This window comes from Vipera ursinii, assembly GCF_947247035.1.
Source record: "Vipera ursinii genome assembly, chromosome: 4".
Taxonomy (NCBI): domain Eukaryota; kingdom Metazoa; phylum Chordata; class Lepidosauria; order Squamata; family Viperidae; genus Vipera; species Vipera ursinii.
The window spans coordinates 38,472,367-38,497,118 of record NC_139514.1 but is presented as its reverse complement, the minus strand read 5'-3'; the positions used below and the strand labels follow the sequence as shown (position 1 = coordinate 38,497,118).

Genomic DNA, 24,752 nt, shown 5'->3' with positions numbered 1-24,752 from the left:
CCGTATTCCCTATGCAGTTTTGAATCTACATATATTTTAGTCTAAAGTTCCAAGCCACCAATACGTCTCCCTTTTTCTTCTTCAGCATGTGTGTTACTTTGGTGACAAAGTTGGTTTGAAAAATATAGTGCAACTTATGGCATGGATAATTACTTATACATCCCATATATGAAGTCATTTGGAGGTAACGTTTGTAAACTAGCCTATTGATCTTTTAAAAAAATAATAGGAAGTTGTCTTTATAAAAACTCCCTTTGTGCTATTTTAAAGGATTATTTCATTTTAGCATAGAACAAAATGAGAAAATTCTTTTTAAAGTTCTGCATAACAGTAGCAAATAAAACTTCATAAAACCTTAGCATAGTTTAATTGCCATCATAAATATAGGGCATGAACCTGTGACAGTTCCCAAATGCCTTTTAAAAGCATGATGGTTCTTGTTCCCAAAAATCAACAGAAAAGAATGCCATGTTGAACTAGAACCCAACTAGTCCGCCCTGAGTCTTCGGAGAAGGGCGGGATATAAATGTAATAAAAATAAAATAAAATAAAAATAAAAATGCACTATGGTAGATTTCTTTCAAAGATAATTTTATGATAATCTCTTGAATAGATATCACTTCATTGTAAGGCTATAATCCTCAGCATATCCAGAAAAAACTAATTAAATAGTTTGCTTCCATAATCTGCATTGATTATGCTGAGTGTACAATCTTGCAGATATTTTCTCAGAAATAATTGTCACTGTATTTATCTAGTCTTTCTTATGTTTAGGATTACAGCTTTATGTAGTAATGAGTTTCAAGAAAGGAGACATAGGATTGGAGCTGTAGCTATAACATTGATGAATCAGATGATCTTATCAGAAAGGGAGTAAGGATAACTGCTGGAAAGAACAATTTATTTAAAAGGTGTGTTATCAAATATATCTATTGTTTTTAGTATACATATAAATCCATCTATTAAATGTTTTAGATTAAAATATCAATACCTTGGTTACATCAAATAAATGCAAAAAGTAAAAACATGATTTATTTTACAACAAAATGCTACAGGGTTGTAGCTCGTAGAGCTGAGCAGCATTGTACCTCATACTTTCCCTGGCAGCACGCATCAAGGTTTACTTTAGGATCTGGAACTTGATAGCTGTTTTTATTGATAGGACATGTGGCAAAACAACTTCTGGCTAGGAGGTAGAGACCCACGGATGTTATGAAAACGAACTGTTCTGAACCAGCCCTCTTCTCGCACCCCTAATCAAAAGAAGAGTCTGGAAAGCGTCCAAGACCAAAAGGCTTCTGCCAAGTTTTAATTACACTGTTACAAAAATACAAGAGCTTGACTTCTCAAACGGAAAAGTTGCTTTCAGCAACCAGCCCCTCCCCAAACACTTCTTTTATAGAGAGCTCAGGGCGTGGTCTCCCTGTGCCTCCTCCCGAGGAGTCCCATAGCCTTTCTTTGTTTGTCCCTGCTCGTCTGCCTCCTGCGTCGGGCGTCCTTGAACAGGGCCAGCTGTGGGTCATCATCCTCCGCACTCTCGGGCTCACACAGCTGAGAAGAGGTTCCCGGCTGAGGACTCTGCAAAGCCTCCAAATCATCATCAGCCGGTTCGTTTCCCTCCTCCCCCACATCTGAGTCCTCCGATACATCGGACCCGGCTGTCGGACCCACAGGCTGGCCCTGAGTCACAACACTATCCCGCACCGCAGGGCCCTTCCCCCGGGTCTGCCGATCCGGATGCGGTCGGGATGGGAACTGTTCGTGAAAAGCAGTCACCAACGCAGGGGCATGAACGGCGGTCGCGTCTTCCCATGTGAAGTCCTCCGGCCCGTACCCTTTCCACTCGATCAGGTACTGGAAGCGACCTTTCAGCCAGCGGGAATCCCTGATGCTGGCGACCTCGTACTCGGGGGGGCTGTCGCCATCACGAGGTCCTGATGGGGGAGGTTCCGCTTGGCGAAGTGGACAAGCCGGTTGTTCGGGGACCAACAAGGACCGATGGAAGACGGGGTGTACGCGCAGGGAACGTGGCAGAGTTAAACGATAGGCGACCGGGTTGATGACGGCCTCGACTGGGAACGGTCCAAGGTAACGGTGGTCCAGCTTCCTCGCCGGCCGAGTGGATGGTAGGTTCCTGGTGGACAACCAGACCCGATCCCCCACCGATAATGGAGGCGTATCCCTTCTCGACCGATCGGCGAACCTCTTGTAGTCGGCCTTGGCCTTCTCCAGCTGCCGTCGCACCAACCGATGGATTGCCTGTAACTCCGCCATGAATTCGTTCGCTGCCGGCTCCGGTGAGTCCACGGGAGAAAGGGGGAAAAACCGAGGGTGATAACCCACATTGGCCAAGAACGGTGTCATCTGCGTGGAGGTGTGCTGCGAGTTGTTAAAGGCAAACTCGGCTATGGCCAAATAGTCCACCCAATTGTCCTGCTGCAGGTTAACGTAGCAGCGCAGATACTGCTCCAAAATGCCGATGACCTTCTCGGTACCCCCGTCGGTCTGAGGATGATGCGCGGACGAGAGGCAAACCTTAATGTCCAACGCCCGCATCAACTCCTGCCAGAAGCGGGCTGTAAACTGGGCCCCCCTATCGGAGACGACTCTATCGGGAAGGCCGTGCAGCCGGAACACCTGTTGGATGAACATGCGACTAGTGGCGCGAGCTGACGGTAAGCCGCGACAGGGGATGAAGTGCGCCATCTTGGTCAACATGTCCACCACCACAAACACTGTCGTGAAGCCGGAGGATGGGGGTAGATCCGTCAGAAAGTCCATGGACACAGCCCCCCAGGGTCTCTTGGGCGTTGGCAAAGGCTGCAGTAAACCAGGCGGGGCCCCTGTCGCTGACTTGGCCTGCCTGCATGGGACGCAGGAGGTGACATAAGACTGGACATCGTGTCGGACTCGGGGCCACCAGAATGTACGGGAGACCAGGTTCAGAGTCTTGAACAGGCCAAAATGCCCCGCAGCCGGGTTATCATGACATTGGCTGAGGACGAGTCCCCTGAGTGGCCCTCCTGGAACATAGAGCCGGTCACGATAATAAAGGAGTCCATCCGTGACCGACCAAGGCGAATCTGGCCCCACCTCTTCCTTCCGCTGAGCCACCCACGCCTCCTGCTGCTGCGCCTCCCGGATCCGAGCCCGTATATCCACCGGCTCCCGCACCGCAGCAAAAGACTCGACGGGGATCACGGTCCTGGGCGGAAGCTTGTCTTCCACTCGGGTGTACTCGGGCTTCCTGGACAGAGCATCCGCTCTCTGGTTGTGCCCGCTTGGTATGTACCGCACCCGGAAGTCAAACCTCGCAAAGAAGAGGGACCACCGGATCTGGCGTTGGTTCAAATTCCGAGCGGTCTGCAGGCTTTCCAGATTCTTGTGGTCCGTCCGGACCTCGATTTGATGCCGCGCCCCCTCCAGATGATGCCTCCAAGCCTCGAACGCCGCCTTGATGGCCAGCAGCTCCTTCTCCCAGATGGTATAGTTGCGCTCCGAGGGATTCAATTTCCGTGAGTGATACGCGCAAGGGAAAAGGGTACCGTTGGGCGTCGCTGCCTGGAGTAACACGGCCCCAATGGCAATGTCGGAGGCGTCCGCCTCCACGACAAATGGCCGTTGCGGGTCAGGATGCTTCAAGATGGGCTCCTTCATGAAGGCGTCCTTCAAAGCTTGGAACGCCTGTTGTTCGGGGGCGTTCCACTGGAACCGAGTCTTCTTCTGCAGGAGCCGGGTGAGGGGGGCTGTCAAGGCAGCAAAGCCAGGGATGAATGTCCGATAGTAGTTGGCAAATCCAAGAAGTCGCTGAATATCCTTCACGCGACGCGGGGGTTGCCAACTCTGCAACGACTCAACTTTACTCGGTTCCATGGCGATGCCCTCAGGAGAAATGCGGTGACCCAAGAAATCAATGGTCACCTGGTAGAACTGGCACTTCTCCAACTTGGCAAACAGCCGATGTTTCCGGAGGCGCTGCAGGACCTGACGGAGATGCTGATGATGCGCTTCACGCGACGGGGAGTAAATCAGGATGTCGTCCAGGTAAATCACAACAAACTGGTCCAACAGATCCCGAAAGATGTCATTCATAAAATGCTGAAACACAGCGGGGGCGTTGGTCAGGCCAAACGGCATCACCGTGTACTCGAAATGTCCATAGCGAGTACCAAACGCCATCTTCCACTCATCACCCGGCCGAACCCTGACGAGGTTGTAAGCTCCACGCAGGTCCAGTTTCGTGAAGATCTTAGCCTCCCGGAGTCGGTCCAAGAGCTCGGGGATGAGGGGCAGCGGGTAGCGGTTACGCACCGTGATAGCGTTGAGTTTCCGGTAGTCACAGCAAAGCCGTAACTCGCCCGACTTCTTTTTGACGAAGAGCACGGGCGCAGACACTGGCGAGGACGAGGGCCGGATGAAACCACGAGCCAAGTTCTTTGTCAGGAAGTCCCGCAATGCAGCCAACTCGGGCTCCGACATGGAGTACAAACGCCCCACTGGGAGAGGCGCATCAGGGACTAGGTCAATGGAGCAGTCGTAGGGCCTGTGCGGGGGTAATTGGTCCGCCTCTGACTCGCTGAACACGTCAGCAAAGTCGGACAGTTCGGGAGGCAAGGAAACCCCTGGGGATCCCTCCACCTGGCCGGCACAGATATGGCGGGTGTGGTCCACGCACTGCAAACTTGGGAAGGTGACCAAGTTCTGAGACCAATAGATCTGTGGATCATGCGCCCGGAGCCACGCCAGTCCCAAGACCACGGGGAAGTGCAGATCCGAAGTGACGTAGAACTGAATGGCCTCCACATGGGTACTGATGGCCATACACACGGGTTGCGTGGCGGCCGTGATAGGCCCGGACAGGAGCACTCGACCATCGATGGTCTCCACAAGCATGGGCGGATCCACTGGACACTGGGGAACAGCCCATTTGGCCACAAAGGCCGAATCCATAAAGTTAGTGGTAGCCCCAGAGTCAATCAAGGCATGGACCGGAATCCCCTCTGGCTTGCCAGGGAGGATCAGTCGTGCCTCCAAAATCAAATGCCGCGGAGGTTCACAGGCACCGTCGGAACGGCGTCGCTCGGCGTGATCGTTGTGGGTCGCCCGATCTGTCACACCGTCTAGATCGGGCTCGGGCCGTTTCCCGATAGCAAAGCAGGGGACTTTCTCGGGGCAGGCTTGGTCACTGACGCCCGCTGACGCTTCTTCGGGCAAGAAGCAGCCAAATGTCCAGGGTCCCCACAGTAAAAACACAACCCCTCCGATCGTCGTCTGTCCATTTCCGTCACCGATAGACGGGACCTGGCGGCACCCAGCTCCATTGGCTCCTCCCTCTGGACTGGGGGCTCACGCACAACAGGGGCGGCAGGGGTCTGTGGGGTGGCACGGCGACTCTTACGCTGCTGCAGCCGGGCATCGATCCGCAGACAAAGATGGATCAGCCCATTCAGGTCTGAGGGAATGTCCACGCGAGCCAGCTCATCCAACATCTCCTCTGACAAGCCATCCTGAAAGGCATCCACGAGCGCAGCCTCATTCCAGGCGGAATCCTGGCTAAGCAGCCGGAAATCGCTGATATAGGCCTGTAGAGGGCGCTGACCCTGCCTCAAAGCTTTCAGGCGTCGGGTGGCCGTCTGCGCCTTAATCGGGTCCTCGTACATGAGGCGCATATGGTCACAAAACCCCCCAAAGTTATCCAACAAAGGGCTAGGCTGTGCCAACAGAGGCGTGCCCCAACGAGCTGCATCTCCCGACAGAAGGCTCAACACAAATCCCACCTTATCTCGGTCAGTGGGGAAATCAGCTGCTCTCACGCTGATATAAAGCTGGCATTGTCCCAGGAAGGCAGGAAACAGTTCTGGATTACCAGCAAATTTATCCGGCATAGCTATCTGACATTTCCTCCTGGGTGGGGGGGCAGCATGTACCTGAGCCTGCAGTTGTGCCACCTGAGTGGCCAGCAAGGTGAGTTGCTGGTTGAGCTGGGCATGCTCGGCAAGAAGCTGCTCCATCGTAGTATTAAGGGGTGGGTGGCTGAAAGCAAACTGTTCTGAACCAGCCCTCTTCTCGCACCCCTAATCAAAAGAAGAGTCTGGAAAGCGTCCAAGACCAAAAGGCTTCTGCCAAGTTTTAATTACACTGTTACAAAAATACAAGAGCTTGACTTCTCAAACGGAAAAGTTGCTTTCAGCAACCAGCCCCTCCCCAAACACTTCTTTTATAGAGAGCTCAGGGCGTGGTCTCCCTGTGCCTCCTCCCGAGGAGTCCCATAGCCTTTCTTTGTTTGTCCCTGCTCGTCTGCCTCCTGCGTCGGGCGTCCTTGAACAGGGCCAGCTGTGGGTCATCATCCTCCGCACTCTCGGGCTCACACAGCTGAGAAGAGGTTCCCGGCTGAGGACTCTGCAAAGCCTCCAAATCATCATCAGCCGGTTCGTTTCCCTCCTCCCCCACATCTGAGTCCTCCGATACATCGGACCCGGCTGTCGGACCCACAGGCTGGCCCTGAGTCACAACACGAACATAAGTTGCAACCGCTGCCTTTGGTTGTGCTTGAATAGCTGTGAATATTTGGACTATTCCAGTATTTTATTTTGAACTGCGGCTAAAAACTACAAGGAACACTTTTTTTTGTTATGATACTAGAAACTAAATTAAATCATATTCAAATTATGTGAAACAGTATTATTGAAGATGAAATGATGGATAGAAGATGAGGTTGAAAAAAGAAGAGAAACCCTAATCTGAATTCTGTTTTGACTAGGTTTCTTTTACTAGATAAGGGACACGGTGGCTCAGTGGGTTAAGACGCTGAGCTTGTCGATCAAAAGGTCGGAAGTTTGGCGGGTCAAATCCCGAGTGCCGCGTAACAGAGTGAGCGCCTGTTACTCGTCCCAGCTTCTGCCAACCTAGCAGTTCGAAAGCATGTAAAAATGCAAGTAGGAAAATAGGGACCACTACGGTGGGAAGGTAACAGCATTCCATGCGTCTTTGGCATCTAGTCATGCCGGCCACATGACCACGGAGACGTCTTCGGACAAGCGCTGGCTCTTCGGCTTTGAAACGAAGATGAGCACCGGCCCCTAGAGTTGGAAACGACTAGCACGCATGTGCGGGGGAACCTTTACCTTTTACTAGATACTGTAGATCAGGGGTGTCAAACTCAATTTCATTGAGGGCCACATCAGCATTGCGGTTGCCCTCAGGGGGCCGGGTGGGTATGGCCTGGGTGAGCGTGGCCTACTGGGTGGGCGTGGCTAGAGTGCGTATGGCCTACTGGGTGGGTGTGGCCAACTCTACATCGTTTGCATCAAGGGTGCCTATGGGGGCCTGGGCAGGAGTGGGACAGATCTGAGGGTCTCTGGCAGGAGGAGGGGCTCTGGGCGAGGGGCTCTGGGCCAGGGCCAAGGCAGTGCGGGTCGTTCCTTCACTGTTTCCAGGATGGCTTCGCGGGCCACATGAAACCACTTCACGGGCCGGATCTGGCCCCTGGGCCTTGTGTTTGACATGTCTGCTGTAGATATTTTGAAGCTCATATATAAAGATTTTTTTTAAAAAAAACCTGCATATAAATATCAGTTGTATAATAAATAATTGCCTATGGTTCCTTAGTTGTAGGTAAACAATATGGTAAATTTCCTGTGATACAGTGCTTCATAATGTTAATGACAAGATTTACCAATTCAAATTGCTAACTTTAAGCAATATTCAGTTGTCAAAGGAGAAACCAGATAAGATTCCCAACTTCTTGTTCCTTTCTTGGAAAGCAACTCTAGGGCCTTCCATCAGTTTTCCAGAAGAAGCAGTCCTAGGAGGAATCGGTTTTTTATAACCTCTTTCCCTATGACACTAGAATTTTGAATCCACACCAAAAAAATGGGCCTTGCCTGTGTAAGTTTGACATAATTTGGGAAAATACTAAGTATAGAGTTAATCACACATCATCACTTAGCCAGTTTTGGCTATTTGTAAAAATAAATGAGATCAATTACTTTTTTGACCTTTTGTTATTTTTAACATGCTTGTAACTGTTTTAATTAGAATTATACAAAATTCATCATGTTAAATACAAACTGGATTGACAAGTAATTTCATCCATTTTCTTAATCATTTTAGAGGGACTGTATCAAAGTATAGTATAAATTTCTAATATTTCAATGCATCAGTTCTGGAAAGTAATGATCTATAAAGTTGCATTTTAGGTTTTGGTTACCAACAACCCAAACTTGTTAAGAACATTTGGCATAAATTACCCTGCAATATTTTATGAATAACAATACTATTGAAAGTAGAAAATTAACAGTTTGGTTAAATTTAAATAAGCTGTTTTTTATTCTTTGGCAGTCTTGGTCAGATCTTTAACATATACCAATACTAAGGGTCTTCAGAAGTTCAAGTGTTTTCAGACAATTTAATGCATATTTTCAAATTAGTTTATCTTCAGAACATCCATTCATAATATTTCAAAGTTCCATTTCTGTGTACATTCACTGATGTTAAGTTGATTTACAATAATGTGGTTTCTGTCATAGTAATCTCCTCCTATAAGAGAAGTTTAAGAAATAAGTTACTTATTTTGTCCTAAAACACTGTACCTTAAAAATGTTACAAAATTATCACTTTAGGTTCACTTTTCAGCTTTAAAGAAAAAGAAATTCTACTTCAGAAACAGGAGGGTAGGCAAGAGAAATCAATTAACCATAACAGAATTTCAGGATTTGAATGACATTTTTTTTGTTTTTACATCATACCTTTCCCTTTTCTAACTGCATTGAATATCTTCCCTCTTTGACAAGCATTTGATGTAAAGTTTTCTTTATGAATGCAGTTATTTTGAAATTACAATATATTTGGATGGGTTAAGATGATATAGCACTAGCCAATTCAATGTTGCTGTAAGCCTCTTGGCAGCCTCTCAACCAGTTTCTGCTTTGTTTTTTATCAATTTTGAAGGAACATCCAGTTCTTGATAATGTCCGTGTTATGCCATATTTTCTTCACTTGTAGTGCTTTGGAAAATTGTGTGTACCCTTATCCTGACTGATATCTTCCAACAGGGATATCTCCCTGATGTTTTGTAAGCTCTTTGCAGACCATAAATTTTGATGTAAGAGGCAACTGTAAATTACAAAAAACCTGCTAGAACAGCTGAAGTTTATATGGGTTTGATCAGACTTCAATTATAGCAGGTGTGTACTGACTACTATTTAACATCAGTTTGAATGTGATTATGAACACACCCACATCCCTATTTATAAGAGGATGTGAACAATTATGCAACCATATTATTCTAGTTTTTATTGTTATTTTTTCTCCTAAAATATTTCAGTTCTTTTTTTCAATTGAAATGTGCAGCTTGTATATTATTTTAAGGGGGAAAGAATTCTGAAGTGATTTATCTTGGTCTGATTTTTTTTACACCTCAAAAACCTGGCATTTTAATGAGTGTGCAGACTTTCTATGCTACTACCTTTGATATCAAGAACAAGCTGATCGCTGAGATAAGTTGTGATGGTTCCATCTTTATTGAGTGTCCATTTTTGTCTTGGTTTTCCATGTTCTGCCCACAGTGCAACTTTTGCTCCAGGTATATCCCTGCCTCCAATGACATCAAGACAAGCATCATTGACCTAGATAAGTAGAGAGAAAAAATGAATTTGCTTATTGCCTTAAAAGGCTTAATTATGCATACACTTCTATCAGCGGTCTAAATTTGACTAGTTGTATTAAGGGTTAGGTATAAATTATGCCAGAAATTAAAAAAAAATATTTTCAAAAACATAATTTACCCTTCATACTCCACTTACAAGAACAATACTTTTCATGAATGACTGCAACAATAATTTGGATCCTGCAACAATTTTAGACAAGCATTTGGTGAAAGAATATTCCTTCAATTTGTGTAGCAGCAAAGGATAGGCAGAAATTTGATTTGGTCCATAAATAACAATTCCTACTGTGTTTTTTAAGAGTAAACACATTCAGAATTCCTAATAATTTGCCTAGTTTACCTTTGAAATAATGGAATGTGTGTGTATAGTAGAACTGATCACAGATTTTTAGAGAGGTGAAAGTGTTGGATTAAGAGTGGCGAGATGAAATTCAAGTCTACATTTGGGTCTCTACCTCACAGCAAAATCTCATAATAGTTTTGAAGAAACATTAGAGGACAGCGAATTGAGGACAATGACATGTATTATTTAGAGGATATAGATCTAACAGATAAAATATTCCTAGAATATATAAAAAGAGTAAGCACATGTAATAGGTTCTTGAAATTGCTTCAAATCTGCTTTCATGTCAGACTGACCGGCTGGTAGGGAATTATAGATAAGCAAATTCTCATTTTGAAAAAATACCAACAATTTAGGGAACTTTTTAATCTAGAAATATATCCATTATAATGATGATCACATTCAGAATGAATACTTCTGAAACTCTTAGAAGTGAAATAATTTGGTATTCCATGAAAGTTATTATAAACTCTCTAAAGATTTATTTCATTTGCTTTTAAAATATGGGCCATTTCTATCCTAAAGAACTTGCAGTTAAAAGTCACAGCAGACTGTAAGTGCAATGAAACATGGGTTTAAAACATTCAGTAGATAAGAAGCTAGTAAATAAGGAGGGGCTGAAAATCAATTAATCACCCTGCTCTTATTTAATTTGTCTGCTGCTTAGAAGTTGAGATGGGCGGCTATATAAATTTGATAAGTAAAGAAACTACCTTGGACTTGATGAGTCCACGAGTGTAATGCCAGATCTGAGTATTCTTGCCATTTTGTGGGAACAAACATACTGACATAGCTCTTCCGTCCATTAAAGTGCCAGCAACTGTCAAGTATTTTTCTTGCGATCTGTTCTTTATTTTGAAATACACTGCTGGCTGAAATAGAAAAGCACAAGTAACTAATACTTCACGAAGAAGCATGAATCCATATGATAAAAACTTGTATAGACAGAACCTTTTCCTCTAATAGTACAGACAGTCCTTGACTTACAATGATTGGTTTAATTAATATGAAGTTATGACAGTGCTGAAAAAATGATTTAAGACCTGTCTTCAAAGTTACAACTCTTACACCACCACTGGAGTCATAGGATCACAATTTGGATGCTTAGCAACCTGTTCATATTTACAGTGGTTGCAGCATCCTGCCGTCTTGATCACATACCTTACCAGCTGGCTTCCAACAAGCAAAGTCAATGAGGAATCTGGCAGAGAAGATTACAAATTGTAATCATGTGATTTTTCACTTAACTGCAGCAAATAGGACCATAAAATTAGGTGTGGTCAGGTGATGTCTCTTAATGACCATGTTGCCTAATGACAAATTTTCTGGTCCCAATTGTGGTCTCAAGTTGAAGACTATTTGTAGATTCATATTCAAATTTCATATATATGAACAAATGGGATGCGATGGGTAAAGTAGTGGATTAGTAATGGCATTTGAACAACAGGGATAGGCTTCTATGACTCAGGAATTGTTTCAATTCATTCTGATAGTTATTCTGAATTTTCTAAAGAAGAAGTAACAAACTGAGTGTAAAGAGTGATATTTGGGATTAAATTAGAGAAGTAACTGCCAGTGGTTAAGGCACCAGGTTAGAAAGCGGGAGACTGAGTTCTATTCCTGTCTAAGGCAAGAAAGCTGGCCAGGTGACTGGGTCAGTCACATTCTCTCAGCTCATCATGTCCGATTTAGGTGACAAGCTAGTTGATCAATTCCTGTCACAACCAATGGGTTAATACTTGCTTGGTCTGAAAAAAAATGGACTGTACACTTGTGGAAAAAAATTGTGGAAAGAAGAATTTGGAGTCACACTGTTTTGCTGATTGAAACCTGTAATTATGGTTTCTTACTACAATATTTATGAGATAGATATCAAACTCTAGTTATACATTAATCAATCTGTACTTTAATATAGTCCATATTTAATCATAGTACTACACCTGAACAGTACTGAAACTTTTAATTTCATGCTTCCAAGTGTACGTAAAATGCTAATGTTAGCCTTTGTAGATAGATCTGTGTATTTTTAGCCTTAAAACTGCAAGAACTCACTTTACCAATTTTCAGGGGTTGTCATCTAAGAACCTCAAATTCAGGTTTAGGGGAAAAAAATCACTTTTGCTCTAGTACCTGCTTTATGGGACGAAGAGAACCAATTGCTTTCCATCCACTAAATTGTGTCCAGTTTGAAATCTTGCTTGATTCAAGAAGAAACTGTTTCCCCAAGAAATTGCATCCTTCATAAGCAATCCATCTGTTTCAAAATGGTATATACATTAAATACAGTATGCTGAGTTCCAGAAACAGAAAACACAAAACAATTTAAACGTTCTAGCTTATGTTCATTTTTTGTTATGGCAAAGATTCATACACAGTGCGAAAGTTTTATTGTTCTAATTACAGGTAGTCCTCGACTTAAGAGTCATTCGTTTAGTGACCATTCAAAGTTGCAATGGCATGGAAAAAAGTGATTTATAACTGTTTTTCACACTTATGTGTGGCAGTATCCCCCTGGTCACATGATCAAAATTCAAACTCTTGGCAGCAGATTCATATATGTATGATGGTTGCAGTGTCCTGAGGTCATGTGATCACTTTCTGTGACCTGACAAGCAAAGTCAATGGGGAAACCGGATTCACTTAACTGTTACTAACTTAACAACTGCAGTGATTCACTTACTGTGGCAAGAAAGGTCATAAGATGGGGCAAAATTCACTTGACAAATGTCTCGCTTAACAACAGAAATTTTGGTCTCAATTGTGGTTGCAAATTGAGGACTATTTGTAGTTCTTTATTTTATTACAGCTGTTTTTACAAGTTTCCCCTACTTGTGTTGAGAGGAAAAAGTAGTGGCAAAGATACCATTTAACTCTGGAACTTTTCTTTCATATATAATTTCAAAGAAAATCATTTAGAAAATTCTAGACTCTAAATTTCTTAAATGTATCCAAGCATTGGTTATGGTCATGATTAGTTAAATATGAAGGCTCATGTTACTTAACACTTTTAAATATTTTTAGGCAAACTGCTTGTATACAGATGTATGAGACCATACACTTAAAATCAGCATATCTGTATAATGTTGTACAGTCTCTTATGTGAGTTAAAATACTGTATATGGTAATATTATAGCATAAAGGCAGAAAATCACTTTTTGTACTGTTTCTTTAATTCATAATATTTCTAATGCACAATAAGGATATTATGATAAATTATAAGTTCACAATTTATTTTACTGCTTCCTGTGAGGCTGCTAAAAGGCACCATAAATACTGTAGCAGTTGCAAATCAAGTTTTACTGTATTGCACATCATTAAGATTATCCTAAAATAAGATTGCATACTTCATGCTTTTCAGGTCAGAAGCTTTATTTAAAGCTGCAATTTAACTACACTTTTGCTAATTCCGCCTTGCTTGAAAGATAAAACAATTCCACATTATTTTTCATTTTTAATATTTCTTAATGTATTATCATGAAACTATCATATCTAGTTACATATGTTTTACTGTGTGTCAATTCATTTTTTGGAAAATATAATAATATGAAGTTGTCTCTACTGGAAAGTTTATCACTTTAATCAAGTACTTTAAATAACACATTATTCCTGATTCAGAAAATAATTTATTTTTATGAATTCTGTTCATTCGTAATCATAGGACACAAATACCCAGAGCAATTTTGTGTTAAACTTTCAATCCCAAAAATAATGTCTAGATTTTTATTTTAATATGAACCAAACAGTTTTGATATTGATATTTTGCAAAATAAGATAACTTTAGTTTTGAAACATTATTCTTGTTGCTTAGATCAATGGAAAAGAAACATAGAATGTATATCAAATATGAACATCTAGTGCAATGATGGGTCATATATTTTATGTAAATATCTTGAAAAGATAAATACAAAAATGTACCTCTAAACTGAGGTAAATTTTAGGTACCTCTAAAATTTAAATTGCCACTATAGAATAATTTTTTGAGTTCAAAATGGTCCACATAGGTATATTACATACATATTTGCCATATATAAAAACAATCCATATATTAATAAAATATTGTAGTATGTTGACAATTGTTTTGAAAAGATAAAATATACTGTAAATATAAAACCTGTATTTTGAAAAATAACAGGAGAAGATGAAAATTAAGGACAGGAACAGAAGAAAATATTGACATGTACAAAAATAATGTGGTTTAGGGTCAGGAGAAGTCTCACTGGTTGGAATGCTGAGGAGCTACTTATGTACTGATTGTAAGGGAATAAGACTGAAATACTACTACTATGAACAAGTAAAGCTGTTTGATGAAAAGCCTATGTAAAGCCAATCTGAACATTGCTTATTAATGTATAATTGATATAGAAATTAATTTAGAAAGAAACAACATCATGATTTTCAGGAGGAATTTTATGATAAAATTTAAAGAACAGTAAAGGAGAATTGGGTTCATTCTCCAAATAAGGATTCACACATTTCCAACCAGCTCAGCTATCTCTACCTATTTACAAAGCTGATAATGTTAACCAAATAATAGGGATGTATAAATGCATTGATTTGGCAATATAACAATTGCCTGAAATATTTTGTCCCACCCTACTGGACAGGATCAGATTCCCAGGATTGTCATTGCCATTTTATGGGATCCAGGAAACTGCCTTATTCATGGCAGCTCCTGCCCTATGGAACACCCTTCTGCTTGAAGTTCAGCAGGCCTCTATCCTCCTAGCCTTACAAAAAGCACTTAAGACCTTGTTTTTCCTCTAAGTGTTGGGATGTTGTTTTAATATGTTATTTAAATTATTGGTTGAGAGACATCTAGATTGGAAATAAGATGGAAAGCTATATAGATGTTTTAAATAAAAAATAAGTAAATATATTCACCTAAGTATGTGATTTTTCCATAGTGAGTAAAGAAATAAAACTCTCAGTACTTTATCTTATTATTATCATACTTACATGCCACTTTTTACCCATATTGACTGAGTAAGAAAGTGAAAATCTTTATTCAGAATTGAATTGGTAGCTTCTTGCAAGTGCAGCTCTTTGCCTTCACAATTCTCCAGTGCAAAAAGGCTGATCAATGGCTCAGCAAAAACCTGGAAGAAAGAAAAAGATTAGTTATATTTAGATTTTCTTTGGCTCTTCATCTGTGATGAAGCTTTTCCTTGATTTGGAGATGCTTATTTAGAAAATAACTTTGGCTTCATTATATTTCTGAAATTTTAATCAATAAACCAAAATTAGCATCAATCATGGTAACCGAAATCAGTACTTATCTACTTGCCTATTTAATATTATTTATTGAGTTCCCTAATCAACTACCTCTAGGCAATTTACTGTAAGTGATAAACAGATACAGATAAACAGTGATTATAGTTGCTGATCTTGAAATCTTACAAAATGAACTTTCATACATCTATCTCTATAGTGTCTTTAAAATAATACAAGGATGGGACAAAGACCCTAATCTTCTGAAGTAATTCAGAACATACAAGTCCTAATTAGTTACATTGTTTAGTACAAGGAAATTGAATTTAAAAAAAAACAATGCCCCAAGAAAAATTATCTCAGATCCAATAGATTTAAAGATAGGGATATAATAGTCAAATGTTGAATTTCAACTCTTAAAAACAGCTATGAAGGCAGAGAGTTGTGGGAACTAGCATCCAAGTAGATATGGAGCCAAAACATCTTCATACCAACAGTCGATAAGCCAAACCAATTAAAAGTTGGCTGTAATCACAGAAATAATTAAGTAATGTGAATTCCTTGTAAGAGGTCAACCAATAGTCATCCCTATTAAATACCTTGACTGAATGAATTTTGTTTACAAATGAACTCCATATTAAGTAAATTCAAATAAGTATACAGACTGAAATATTATATTTTGTTTACCTTTTAAATTTTGTACAAAGACACAGGCAAAAGAACCAATTTGCCAACTCCTTAAACAAATAAGGGTAATATTTTATATCTACATTGACCCAGATTTGGTATAATTGTGCACAAAAGTTTTTCATTATTGCTTTGAGTGTTTAACATCTAACATTACCTCCCTCCCACCTGAGAAAAAACAACAACCAAGAACACCATTCCGATAGACTAGTTTTGGAAGTATAATATGGAAAAATACATCCTTTACCCAAGGGACTTTATTTTCCATTACAACCTCCCCTAACCCTTTGCCAATTTCTTCGCAGTTTTCAGATGTTCTAATACATTTTCAAGAAGAAATATGAATTTACGCCAATTGCAATAGCAAAATAAATAGAAGGCCCAGAAAAAAAATGCTTTCTTTTAGAGAAAACAGAAACTATCGTGCTCTATGAGCACAGGCATGATTACAGATAGTTCTTTTTTGACAACTGTTTTGTACAACAACTGTTGGTAGTTATGGTAAAAAGTCACTTTGCAACCAGTCCTCAGATTTATGACCTTTACAAGTCTGTAAAACAAAGGAAAGCTGAAGTAAGTTCATTAGTACAGCTGGGGTTTCATTCAGCAACTGCTCTGCCTAAGGACCAAGCAACGGGTCCCAATTGCAGTCGCTAAATGAGCACAACCTGTAAAAAACCTAATTTTTCAAAGTGATCATTATTATCCCCTTTTATCTATGCTCTCCAAAGTAGATGCCCTATGTATACACAAAGATGAAATAAGGCAAATTAACTATTAATTTGTGAAAGTTAAAAAAAATTCAAAATATTTTAAAATACAATAGACAATATTAATATAGTACAATGGTGAAAACCAAGGAAACCATTTTCACAAATCTATATACCTAAACTGCCTAGTTTAGCTTAATTTATGAATCTGTCCATATTGCTCCAGTGGTTATCATTTCCTTTACAGTAAGTAAACTATCCATATAAGAAACATGAGTCAGGTAGTTCCTTCATAATTTTACCACAGCTTATGTGACCCTATATATGGATAGTGCAGAATGCGGCCGCGCGAGTTGTAATGGGGGTTTCCCGATACTCCCATGTAACACCTCTACTCCGCGAGCTGCATTGGCTTCCGGTTGCCCTCCGGGTGAAATTCAAGGTGCTGGTTATTACCTATAAAGCCCTACATGGCCTGGGTCCGGGGTATTTGAGGGAACACCTGCTGCCGGCTTCGAACGCCCTTCGCCCAGTGCGCTCCCACAGGGAGGGTCTGCTCAGGGTTCCGCCGGTAAGAGATTGCCGGCGGGTGACACCCAGGGATAGGGCCTTCTCAGTGGGAGCGCCTGCCCTCTGGAACCAGCTGCCGGTGGAGCTGAGGACTGCCCCCGACCTCCGATCATTCCGCCGGGGCCTGAAGACCTGGCTCTTTGAGCTCTCAGGCCCAGGCTGAGGAGAAAATTATTTTAATTGGGGTTTTTAATAGTACAGGGTTGATTTAATATTTTTTAACTTGGTTTTTAACTTTTGTATGTTTGATTTTTAACTCCCTGTAAACCGCCCTGAGTCCTCAGGGAAAGGGCGGTATATAAATGCAATAAAATAAATAAATAAATAAATAGTATTTCAGTATAAGATCTCTGTCAAGTTGTGTAAATCCTTTACTGGACTGCTTTTCATTTAATAAAAAGTTTCTTTATATGGATAAATGTGGCTTCTTACTAATATCTGTTAGAGGTGTATGGCTCAACTCTTGTAAAATTAAAAATATATAAATCAGAACCACAGTTGCTTGGTTATATTCTTTTGAGGGCACCACATTTTGGACTGTATAAAGCTTTTCTGAATATGGCTAGCTGGTAAGTTCTTACATGGTCAACAGGCTTAAGGGATTGGACTTTAGTTGCTGAACAGCCACAGGAAGCAAGGTCAGGATAGAGATCTTCTTCTAGCACACACTGTTCAAGAGCAGTTTTTCCCTGATAATAAAGCAACCAACTGAAAGACAAGAAAAAAGAATTCCACATGAAGTTGTATTGGTTTTTACCAAATAAAATAGCATAGCATAGAAATGTAGATTTATTATTATGAATTACAACTACACGTTGATGGATTGATGTGTAGAAACAAAAAATAAATATGGTAATGGATAGCATTCATCTCCAAAAGCCCTTGGTGAACTTCTCAAATGGCCTTGTTCCTAGAATTCCCTATTTCTGGTATTACTTCCATTCAGGAGATGGAACAGAGAAAACTGCAGCAGTTGTGAAAGTACTATTTTAATCGTCATCGTATCTCTAGCACTGACAGAAACTTGCAATTCAATATTATGTATTTCAGTGACACTGACAGGGTTGTTAACGATTGCATTGTTATCTGCAGAATCTCAAATAGGCTGTTTGAAAACACAAAAATTGGCAGACTGCCCTTAGATCTGAACTTTTAAATTAGCAAAAAGCAGTGAACTGGATTCCCTATAATTGCTGTTATTCAAATGCAATTAACAGACTACTTATAGTTTTAAAGGGTTTGCTATTATTAATTAAATTAAAATCATTCAATAATGATCTTCAGACTAAAAAAGTCAGATTTCAGTTTTCTGGAGCCTAACATGCAAACACATACCAAGCAATTTTACAAATTAATTCAACTGATTAATTAATCTAGCAGGATCTTCTCTATCAAATGTGTCAATATTATTTTACAGCATCTGGAAAGTGAAAAATATAGCAGTTGCAGCAGCCCTAGCGGCTGTAATACCAAATAGACTAGGGAAGCTCTTGGCTAGCCACAATTTCTGAAGTTTCCATAGATTTCTTGCTGACCACAAAAAAGCATTAATTTTAGTCCTTTTTAGGCAGATGGTCACAATACATTGAACACATATAACTTCAGAAGAAATAATCATTTAGCCTCAAATGTCTAAATGCACATATACATACTTGTGCCGCTCTTTCCTTAGAAGCAAGAAAACTTGCATTCTCTCCTTAGAAGCAAGAAAACTTGCATTTTAAACAAGACAGATAAATCATGTAGGGCATGACTTTTGGAAATGCTTATAATCCTTCCCAGCAATGGCAAAAAGAAGCACCTGAATATTATTCTATTTAACAAAATAATATCTTGCAGCTATCTATATGTGTACACTGCGAGTAGAAGCCTGCATACACTTTATTCTAGGCCATGTAGGCATAGAATAGAGCTTGTTCCAAAATTCTGCCCAACTGCCTCTCCATAGAGATGTTTGAAGAATTTGTTATGAATCTTTACCTCTGCAATTCTTGATTTTATCTGGCCTCTTTTTTTACCTTGACTTTTTGTTTGCCTGACAGGTACCAAGTCTGGCCTTATTCAGTTTTCAGGGAATTACTGTGCTGATGGCCATGTAATAAATCCTTGTATAACTCTTTACACAATATTTTTCTAAAAGTATATTGAGTTATAAAGCATAAAAAGAAACCAAAAATAAAAAAGCCTGCTCTGCTGTCTCATAGTGGCTGTTTGCCAGTGGGATGGTGGTGCTGGTGGTGGTCGGGGGGGGGGAGTTGTCCCTGGAATGTATATACTCCCAGCAACTTTAACGCATTAAAGTTATTCCGGCTGCCTAGTTAAGGCAAGCAGCCACCTATTTTGGGCAGCAACAATACAGGAAGATGCTAGGGACAGAGGATCACTTTAGGGACGGTGGAAAAGGCATAATTTCTTATTACATGCAGAAGACAATAATATACAACTTTTGTATTTTACCACAAAAACCTCCTGGATAGAAAATATAAAATGGTTGATGACATAGTGCTGCATTATATGCCCCTCAAGTTGGATGGCGCTCAACATGCCACTGAGGAAGAGTATAAATGATGTTTATGATGTGGCTAGATTAAAGTCCTCATGATATCCAAATGAAAATCTAAAGAGCAAAGATAGAACTACACTAGGAACATGGATCTTAAGAAGCTCAACACAGTGAAAGATGAAATAAAATATTACAAATCTTAGGAAACAACAACTTGAACTGGAAGAATTGGAAACTTTCAGTCAGAAGATCACTTTGTTTACTGCTTATATCACAAAACAAAGAATGGTGTGGCTTTCAAAGTCAGGAAGGATTATAGCAATACTTGGCTACAACTCACTCTATGACTAAATATCAATTAGTTTTTGCAGGCAATCCTTTAATACTATGGTTATTCAAATTTATGATTCAACCACTGATAGAAAAAGAAGACTGTAAGTTTTTTTTATAAGTTATCAAGTTAACTGATAGAATGTACAAGCAAAATGTGCTGTTCATGGCTGAAGGGTAGAATGCCAAAGTTGGAAACATTAAGAAGGGAAAAGTAGTTAAACTATATGCCTAGCAAACAGAAATAAAGCAGAACAACTTAGAAGTTTCCAACAAATCAATTATTTCTTCATTGCTAACGTAATCTTCATCAAACCAAAATACTATAAAACCTATAAAACTGCCTATGTTATGGTCACCACTAGATGGAATACACAGTAACTATATTATTGGTACATAATTGGTTCAAAGAAGTTTCAATCTTTGATTTTGAAAACAACAAAGGTGAAAGGAATATACTGAAATTGAGTATGGCAGATATGTCAACATCTGAGGTACTTTTGAAGACATTTTTTTGGTTATGTCTAATACTAATACTCCTTAGGGAGAAGGACGGCATATAAATTTGTTGTTGTTGTTAGTTGCGAAGTCGTGTCCGACCCATCGCGACCCTATGGACAATGTTCCTCCAGGCTTTCCTGTCCTCTACCATCTTCTGGAGTCCATTTAAGCTCATGCCTACTGCTTCAGTAACTCCATCCAGCCACCTCATTCTCTGTCGTCCTCTTCTTCTATTGCCCTCAATCTTTCCCAGCATTAGACTCTTCTCCAGTGAGTCCTTCCTCCTCATTAGGTGGCCAAAGTATTTGAGTTTTAGCTTCAGGATCTGGCCTTCTAAAGAGCAGTCAGGGTTGATCTCCTCTAGGACTGACCGGTTTGATCGCCTTGCAGTCCAAGGGACTCGCAGGAGTCTTCTCCAGCACCAGAGTTCAAAGGCCTCAATTCTTTTGCGCTCAGCCTTTCTTATGGTCCAACTTTCACTGCCATACATTGCAACTGGGAAGACCATAGCCTTGACTATACGCACTTTTGTTGACAGGGTGATGTCTCTGCTTTTTAGTGTGCTGTCTAGATTTGCCATGGCTTTCCTCCCGAGGAGCAAGCGTCTTTTAATTTCTTGACTACAGTCCCCATCTGCAGTGATCTTGGAGCCCAGGAAAATAAAATCTGTCACTACCTCCATTTCTTCCCCATCTATTTGCCAGGAATTGAGAGGGCCGGATGCCATGATCTTGGTTTTCTTAATGTTTAGTTTCAACCCAACTTTTGCACTCTCCTTCTTCACTCGCAACAAGAGACTCTTCAGTTCGTCTTCACTTTCTGCCATTAGAGTGGTATCATCTGCATATCTTAGGTTGTTGATATTTCTTCCAGCAATCTTAATTCCAACTTTTGATTCATCTAGCCCTGCCTTTCTCATGATGTGCTCTGCATATAAGTTAAATAGGCAAGGCGACAGTATACAGCCTTGCCGGACTCCTTTCCCAATTTTGAACCAATCAGTGGTTCCGTGTCCAGTTCTCACTGTTGCTTCTTGGCCCGCATATAGGTTTCTCAAGAGACAAATAAGATGTTCTGGTACTCCCATCTCCTTAAGAACTTGCCACAGTTTGTTATGATCCACATCATAAATTTAATAAATCCTAAATCCTAAAAAATGAAATTAACTTGCCACTCTGGTTTTCACCAGGTCAGATGTTGCAGAAATCATTGGAATATTTATAAAAATATGGTAAGCAACAAAAGAAGAATTTGCACTAGGCCAACAAACCTGGAAAATGATAGTGTCCAACAGATTTCAGGAAATCAGTCTACATACTAATACTATAGAAAGAAGGTTTAACAGTTTGTACAAATTATTGTACAGTATCTTTTATTTCACATGCTAGTAAAATAGAGGATAATCATCTTACACACCTTACAGCACTATATGGAAAGAGATTTTAGATGATTATGCTGGTTTTAGAAAAGGCTGAGAAACATTATTGCTGATTCAGCTGGATAACTGAAAAAACCAAAGAACAGCAAAAATAATATATGCTTCATTGATTCAAAAAAAAAACACCTTTCAAGGTGTGTAATGCACTTGGGCAAATGACAATTCCAGAATAACTCACTCTTATCATGTGTAAATCCCTAACAGGATAGGAAACCACAATCTGGATGGAACATGATGAAAGACTTATTTCAGATCAGCAAGGCAATAAATACACTGTTTCCTTACTTATTCAACCTATATGCTGAATCTATATTGAGGGCGGCTGGAGTGAAAGAAGATGAATGTGTTTTTAAATTGGAGGAAGAAACATCAGCTTTGTTGAAGACATTCTGAAAATGCAAATTATCTGCAAGGTTTAGCATATAAAGAAGCACAATGAAAAAATGATTAAATATAAGGAAAAGGGAGCTAATGACAACTGATACAACTAACAGCTTTAGAAATAACGATGAAAATATCAAAAATATAAGACCAGCTATCAACAATAAAGGAACCAGAAATCAATAAATATTTTACAGACTAGCACTTTGTAGGATAGCAATGAAAAGCTTAGAAAAGATAATTCAAATGCTATGATGTATCCCTGCTAAGATCAGAATTGTCTCAGTAATGATTTTTCTTCTGACAGTCTATGGAAGTGAAAGTTGGACTTTGAAGAAACAAGACAGAAAGCCTACTGACATTTCTGAACTTTTGTGTTGAAGATTCCTGAGAATACTATATGGATAGCTAAGAAAACAAAAGGCACAAGTGACCAGGCTTAATTTTAGAGACCTTATGTAAAAACCCATCTTCCTTGTTAAGTCCATAATGTTGAGAAAGATAAAAGAGAGAACCAGCAAAATGGATGGATTCAGTTACAATAGCGAAGAATATATTGACACATAATCAACTATATAATCCAGTGTTTGGGTGGAAGGCACTAATAGTGACAACACGGAATTCTGTTATGCCTAACAATTTGTCTGACCATGTTATGTGTTACATCAGGCCTCATTATGACGTATAAGGCTCAGGGTTTGTAGTCATATATAAGACCACTACACAATCTGCTTCTTAAATATGGTACAAATTTGACTGCATGTAAGAACAACTACATATAAGACACTTATCGGTTCTCTCTATTGTAAGAGAGAAATACTTCAAACAGTATAAAAATGCATAAGAACTAAATCACAGAAACAGATTGAAATAGTTTTCCAAAATGCTTTAAAAAGTATGCATAAATCAGCTCACCATCCCCGTAAAACCTTAAATGAGAGTGGCATGAATGATGTAAAATCAGCAGCTTCTTTTGTAAAATCAATACATGATCCCTGGAAGTGTATATTATCAAAAGCTTTGATCTGCAAAGAAGCAAAACACTGGAATAAAAAATGTATAAGAATCAGCTAGAAAACAAAACTATATAATGGAAGAGCTTTTGTCAGGTACTTCTCAATCAAACTAAAGTATAAAACATTTTTTTGTGTGTAAACTGCTAAATTTCTGGATTGTGGCAGGATAGAAATATGGTTAATAAATAATAAATTGTTCATATATGGTTCTGCCAAAAAGGTTGTTACAAGCACACACACATTGATCTAATAGCCTGCATGTTACTATTTAATTACTAAGATGCAGAAATCATTGCTAACTAAGGTTAAGATATTGCACATATAACACAAAACATATTATTGCTTTTCAGGAAATTATTTGTCAGCAACATAAAGATCTACCCTAAAAACTGATACAATGTGCAAGACTTTCATTACTAGTAAATTTAGCAGCAACTACAGAGGAAGGCATGGGTGGCAGGGGTGGGGTGTAAAATGATCTGGTGTAAAGTTTGCACGCACATGCAACTGAGATGTAGCTTGTAGCAGAACGCGACAATGCTGCTTTTGTCATTCTGATGAAACAGTAACTGCTATGATTAAAAAACAGTAGTTCTAATGAAGTTGGTAATACATTACTTCTGGATATTTGACAGATGAAAATTGTCATCTTGATCCATAGTAGCAAGAATATCTATCAAACAAGTATTTTTCAACTATCTCATCCTCTCACAAATTTAGAAGGTAGTGGAATTTATTCTAAATTCCTATCCAGAAAAGACAATTCCTACATAAAAGAAACTAAAAAAATTCAAGGATGGTTTCTTTTCAGAATTCTTAAGAATGCATTCATGGACTTTGAAACTGCCTAATAACCTTGAAAATTTTAAATGTCCTTCCACCCAGTGGGGAAGAAACTCTATAATAGAAAAGAGAAAATTATTAATAAAACAATATTTTAAAAAGTTGTTTTTAGAGAGGAAACCTCCAAAATTATAATAAACAAAATTTTAATATTTGAAATATTTTGCATGTGAAATTGATTAGACATGTTCAATCTATTCTAATCAAACATCCTGAGTTTGAAGAAGTTCCATTTTGAGTTTGAAACCCTTCTGTATGGTTAAAATTGCAATTTGCTATTTGTTCAAACTGTTTTGAACTTGAAACAGTTTGTTTGAAACTTGAAACATTTCGGCACTGAATTTTTTGCATACTACTTTCCAATATTAATAACCTGTGGTTAGGAAAAAATAACAGCAGAATATAGCAGCAACATGTTGTACCACAAAAGTATGACAAATATGTTAGATATGCCAAGATTCTACGTTTCAGGTATATAATGAAACTCAGATGCTACAATTTTCAAATGGCTTTAAATCATAGTCTTGGCTTGATAGGGCCTAGAGATAAACCTAC

The 24,752-nt window shown here is 39.8% G+C and overlaps 1 protein-coding gene across 1 annotated transcript in view; it reads right to left on the bottom strand.

Annotated features, from left to right (window-relative positions):
• Positions 1-6,932: 6,932 nt before the first annotated feature.
• Positions 6,933-24,752, bottom strand: part of CRYBG3 (crystallin beta-gamma domain containing 3) — a 65,391-nt gene continuing 47,571 nt past the window's right edge. Inside the window, exons 16-23 of the mRNA XM_083361259.1 lie at positions 23,254-23,363; positions 17,767-17,893; positions 14,967-15,106; positions 12,141-12,264; positions 10,724-10,882; positions 9,467-9,626; positions 7,504-8,538; positions 6,933-7,130 (exon numbers count right to left, since the gene is read on the bottom strand). Coding sequence (XP_083217385.1) covers positions 8,450-8,538; positions 9,467-9,626; positions 10,724-10,882; positions 12,141-12,264; positions 14,967-15,106; positions 17,767-17,893; positions 23,254-23,363 — 909 coding nt within the window. The 3' untranslated portion in view covers positions 6,933-7,130; positions 7,504-8,449. The remainder of the gene's footprint in view (positions 7,131-7,503; positions 8,539-9,466; positions 9,627-10,723; positions 10,883-12,140; positions 12,265-14,966; positions 15,107-17,766; positions 17,894-23,253; positions 23,364-24,752) is intronic.